We start from the raw sequence: 5,715 nt of genomic DNA on the forward strand, positions 1-5,715 counted from the left end.
TTTGCAGTCCAAAGTCCCCCAGGCAGCCCCTTCCTACCTGCCGAGTCCCTTCTCTGGGCATAGGCCTGAGTGTGCAGCCTGGGTAGCTGCTAGCACCAGAGATGGGGCTTGTCTGCACCCAAGGGAGTCCCCTGTGGTCATCTCCAGTTCCGGAAATCCTGGCGTGGGGGGTGGCAGGCAGCAGAGGGCCCAGTAGCTTAGGATACCTCTCTTGGGCTGGCTGCCCACACCACCTACCCCTCAGCAGGCCGGCTCTGGACACAGCAGTTGGCCAAGTCCCAGCTATCCTGTCTTGGCAACTCCTCCTCCTGCCTGCCAGGGTGACTTCACTTTTTTGGATCTGCTGAGTGATGGGCAGATCACTGATGCAGCCTGGGCTCAGCCAGGACACAGGAGAAAGAGGAGGGGCTGGCCCTGTGGCACCCCAGGCCCGGCTTCCTGGGCCCTCCCACCCCAAGGCCCCGTGGGCTTCCCTTCCTGCATCTCTCTGGCTGGGTGCAGGCCAGACCTCAGGAGGCAGCTGGGGGATGGGGAGAGAACAGAGACTTTCCCCACGGAGGCCCAGAACCCACATCCAACCTCACCCCAGGGCCCCCCAGCACAGGTCCATAGCTTCCCCTTGTTAGAGGTGGATGTGATCCTGGGCATCATTTCTTTGGGGGAAAATTGGGTTCTCTGGGGCTCCAGTTCCTCTCTGCTGCTGGCTCTCCTAGGCTGCCAGTCCCACATCTCCACGTTCTCCGAGGCACCCCCTCCACACTCCCCCCATGAGGCCGAAAGCAGCCAAATTCTCCCATAGAAGTTTACTGCTTCTTTGAATAAACATAAAAATTGATCCTCCCAGTCTTAAAGTTACATTTGTTTTATTGGAGTTGGTTTCTCCCCACACGCCAAGTGGAGTGTGGAGTGGCCCACACCCACGTCAACCAGTGGCCCTGAATTGTTGATGAGCAACACCGCCAAGGTGCTGACGGCCACTCTGTGTCCTAGTTCCCACTGAGGGTCCCCTGGAGGGCCTCGCTGGTGTCCTCCTAGTTCCCAGTGAGGATGCCCTGGAGGGCCTTGCCGGTGTCCTAGTTCCCACTGAGGGTCCCCTGAAGGGCCTCATCAGTGAACTCAGATGAGGATGCCCATGGAATTTGAAGGTCAGGCCACCTGCTTTTATCTGAGAGAAAGTTACTTTCTTAGCTTTACCTTCTTGAATTAAAATATGAGAATCTGTCTGTATATATCATAGGTGACTTAACACAGTGTGCTTGGTGAGGGGAATTCTGAATGAGAGCTTGTTCCCCACTGAGGCTTGATTTTAGGCAGCAGGAAAAAATGATAGCATCAGCCACACACTGTGTGGCAGTGAGCTTTTTCCTTAGCAGCTTGATTCTTTCCTTGGAACAAAATTATTAATTGCCAAGCCACGTGGACTTGGAGGAAACATACTTCAAGGAAATTCTGTCTGTAGCATGAGGTGGTTTCTCCTGTTCTTTTGTGTTCCCTTAACTTGAACACAGTTTTTCATCTGGTTTTCTAATGTCACCAAGTGAAAAAAAGACCTGCGCACACAGGACACAGCATGGCCTGTTGCTCCCAGCAATATGTTTTCTGCTATTACAGGAAGCTTCAGGAGTCAAGGAGAATGGTATGTGTGGGGCAATCCCTCCAGTGTGGACGAATAATCCAGATGATGAGGAATGTGGCACTGTCTCGCTGGCTTTCCCGTAGACAGGCAGCCGGAGTTGAGCTTCCTGTTGTGAATGAGGACCTAGGCTGTGATGGGAGAAGTGGTTGCTCCAGATAAGGAGAGACGGGCACATTCTGCAGTTTCTGGGAGCAGCTGCATTCTCTTTGTGGGGTGGAGTTGTGTGCATGGGGCTGGTGTGTGTTGGCCGAGGTTGGTCTATCCCACAATCCCATTTAACTGGAGGGAGCCTCACAGCTCCTGGCCAGGGCAGCTGCTTCACACTAGTTGCAGCAGAGGTGGGAGGGGAGCCAGTTCCAGTGCGGGATGAGCTAAGCAAAGGGCGGGGCTGCCCCAGAGTCCAGATGTTCCTCACAAATCTGCCCTGTGACCCATAAGACATCACTGCTTGTTTCTCTGAGATAGGCTTGGAATCATCAGTCCCAAAGTCTGTGACCTGCCACCCATGGGTGGAGGGATCCTGGTCATGGCTGGTCACTGTGAGGACAGAGGTCGTGTCCTTGTTCCTCCTCATGCCAGAGCTCGGCCCTGGGCAGCCCATCCTGGGGGGTCCCAGTGATGTTCTAGTGCACACAGCCATGCGCTGAGATAGACCAGAAGTGTGAAAAGGCTTCCTGCTCACCCTCTGCAGTCTGCTGAGTCCCACACATTTCTAGGTTCCTGTGTGGATTCTGATTCAGGGTCAGGGAGAAGTGTGTGGACTCCCCTCTGTGTTTGCTGTTATGGTCCTGTCTGCTCCTGAATTATGAAATTAAGGATTAAAATAGTAAATATTGTGTATAGCTCACCATATTTTAAAGTCCAATAAGATAACTGCAGTTGGAGCATAGGTATTTTTAGGAAAGTTAAATGACATAGTAACATTTTTACAAAAAACAGGATATTTACCAGGCCTCTTTCTGTGAGGAGACCCTGTCCTGGAGTGATGTCGTGCATTTGTGTGCTGCCTGTGTGAACACTGCCTACTTCACAGTGATGAGGGTGGCTTAGCCAGAGACCCGAGGCTGTGTCTCCCAGGGCTCTCCTGATGGTGTCCTTTGCCTGCCTTCACCACCCAGGAGGGTGGCCCAGCAGCAGCTCCGCCCGTGCTCTCACCCACCTTCTCCACACACGCCAGCCCTGCGTGCTCAGCACCCCAGGCTGCCAGAGGTCCTTCAGCAGCTCCCACGGCTGACAGTGACTCTATGTTTCCTATGCTTCTTCTACCACCAGGAGTCGGAGTTTCCGTCGCTGGATTCTTGGGACCTGATCCGGGCAGCACACTCGGTAAAGTCTTCTTTCTTTGTCTGAGATGGGAATTTTATCTCTCTTGGTTTCTTTCCATTTCATTTGAATTATGATATGGACACGTTACTACGAAACAGAGGAACAAAAGAATTTCTTGGTGGGGCAAATGTAAGAGTCCATTACCAACTAAGAACTGATTCAAGATGGCACCATAGGTGACAGCTTCAGGGACAGACTGCATGGCAGAGAGCATTTTCCTCATGAGAAGTGCTGGCTTTTAAAAAGAATGCAGAATTTGCAACCAAAAGACACTGGTCTAGATAGAAGCAGCTGGACCCCATAGTGTGACACGCGTTCATTTGAACATTCTACGGTGACCTGTCACTGAGGTCATCTGAAGATGGAGCCCTTGTCTACGGCTGTAGCACCCTGAATGCCCCCGATCTCATCGTAGGATGAAGGTCTTGCCTCCGTCCCAGCTGCCACTCTGTGAACTGCCATTTCACACTGTGCGGAGCTAGGAGACCAGTGATCAAGATGGGAGGCAACCTTTGCTGCTGTTGTAAAGGTATGTTCATTTCTATCTTCTCACTGCAGTTTCTTCAGATCAGCCACTTGTACTTAAAGTATCTCCCTGATTTTTTTTTTTTTTTTTTTTTTGAGACGGAGTCTCGCTCAGTCGCCCAGGCTGGAGTGCAGTGGTGCCATCTCAACTCACTGCAAGCTCCGCCTCCCGGGTCTACGCCATTCTCCTGCCTCAGCCTCCTGAGTAGCTGAGACTACAGTCGCCTGCCACCACACCCAGCTAATTTTATTTTTTATTTTTTATTTTTAGTAGAGACGGGGGTTTCACCATGTTAGCTAGGATGGTCTTGATCTCCTGACCTCGTGATCCGCCCACCTTGGCCTCCCAAAGTGCTGGGATTACAGGCGTGAGCCACCACGCCTGGCCTGTCTCCCTGATTTTTTTATTTCCCCAACTCCAGTTTGTCTATGTATGTACAAATTTTACAGTTTTACGACTCAATTTGTATTCTTGATTTTTCTATCAAGATTTTTGCCTTAAATATTTTCCTCTATTTAGAAAAATGTCCCATTTCCCATGCCAGTTTTATGCACACTTTTCCATAGAATAGATCCAGAAGGAACACAGCAACACTGCCTTCACCAGATCGGGAGAATCTTGATGCCAAGTGTGGGGTGAGACAGCCCATGAGAGGGGGATTACAGGCCGAAGTCTTCTGAATAGAGACATCCAAACCTGAAACCAAATATTAGAGCAAACTAAATGCAGAGATTGCTGAAAACAATAATGAGTTATTTCATGATTTGAAACAGAATTTTGCCTAGTTTAAAGGTTTTGGGGATTGTTTTAAAGAAAAATTTAAAAGATAAATGCAACTGAATGAATGTAAACAGTTATAAAATAGAGAAAGGTTATAAAAGACTTATGAAACATAAATGTTTTACAACCTCATAATTTCTAATCCCAATCAAAACTGAGATAGATTTGTTTATAAGGTCTTATTAAAACTAGCTACAATATTAAACATACGCTAATATCAAACCAAAGTTAAAAAGTAAGCTGTTCTTAAGATATCAATTTGTTTTCAATGAGAATACAAGAGGTAACAATTTTTCATTCTGAAATCTATTTCTTTCTTTCTTTTTTTTTTTTTTTTGAGACAGGGTCTCCCTCTTCTCTCTGTTGCCCAGGCTGTAGTGCAATGGCACAATCTCGGCTCAGCGCAACCTCCACCTCCTTCAAATTTTCATCAGCTCCGTCAGCTTCCCCCAGGTTCTAACTCTGTCACTGTAATACCAAAATGCTTGCCTTAAAGGTCTAAAAAGCCAACATCTGTCTCAGCTGTCACATGGTTTTGTGCTCTTGGCTTTTGATCTATCTGGGTTGTCTCCTGCGAGCAGGCGAGGGAGCTCGCTTCCTGCTCGCGGTCCTCTTCCTCAGGGCACCTGCTCATGGCCCGGGGCACACTTTACCTGTTTCTCATTAACCTCGAGGGCCCTGCCCATCAGGGTGGCTTCCAGGTCATTCGGTGGCCTTCATCGAGGCGCTGCCTGCTCTCAGGTAGCTGCTCAGGTCAGCCGTCAGCAAGATGGATGGGTCATAGATTGAATTCATCAAACCACTGATGCACCAGCCCCGATGGCCACGTTTTCAGTTAACTTCCGTTAACTGCTCGTGCAGGGTTGGTCAGTTGAAGGAAAGTTTTTTCCTGGCACAGCCGTTAAGTGGCAGTTGGCTTGGAATGTCCTGAGTTCTGAGCCAGCCTGGGGGCCAGACAGACCCCTGGTCCCTTGGGATGGTCACTGGTCATGTGCTCACCACAAAGCAGGGTCAGGGGCCGGAGTTTTCTGTTTGAACGATTGAAGCTCTTCTCTGGACTCAGCCACCTCCAGGCATCCACCTTCCTGAAGAGACCTGGGGCAGGAGGATCGAGAAAGGGAGTGAAAAGAGTTCCTGGTTCAGGGTCCAGACCATGATTTGGAGGTCTCAGGCGTTCAGGGACCTCTGTCCTCAGAAAACCAACTACATTCTTGTCCCAGATCCATCACTCCTGAGTGCTGTGACTCTGGGCAGGTCACTTCAAATCCCTCATTTCACTTCCCTGAGCTGTCAGCTCTGGGTGGCAGCCCCTGCCCTGCTTATCCCTCCAGGCTGATGTGGGTGTCACAGGAAAGAACAGAAACTCTCCCCATGGCTCTGAAGCATCAGGCCCATCTGAAGGAGGAAGAACATCCCGTCCCCCACTGCCCTGGAGCCCCCCGAGCAG

The 5,715-nt window shown here is 50.0% G+C and overlaps 1 protein-coding gene across 1 annotated transcript; it reads right to left on the minus strand.

Annotated features, from left to right (window-relative positions):
* Positions 1 to 846: 846 nt before the first annotated feature.
* LOC129059734 (uncharacterized) lies at positions 847 to 5,391 on the minus strand. The gene is made up of 2 exons (XM_063724440.1): positions 4,922 to 5,391; positions 847 to 3,049 (listed from the first exon to the last, which is right to left on the minus strand). The coding sequence occupies exon 2, from the start codon at positions 2,274 to 2,276 to the stop codon at positions 1,494 to 1,496; it is 783 nt and encodes a 260-aa protein (XP_063580510.1). The 5' UTR covers positions 2,277 to 3,049; positions 4,922 to 5,391; the 3' UTR covers positions 847 to 1,493.
* Positions 5,392 to 5,715: the final 324 nt, after the last annotated feature.

This window comes from Pongo abelii, chromosome 4 (assembly GCF_028885655.2).
Source record: "Pongo abelii isolate AG06213 chromosome 4, NHGRI_mPonAbe1-v2.0_pri, whole genome shotgun sequence".
Classification (NCBI taxonomy): domain Eukaryota; kingdom Metazoa; phylum Chordata; class Mammalia; order Primates; family Hominidae; genus Pongo; species Pongo abelii.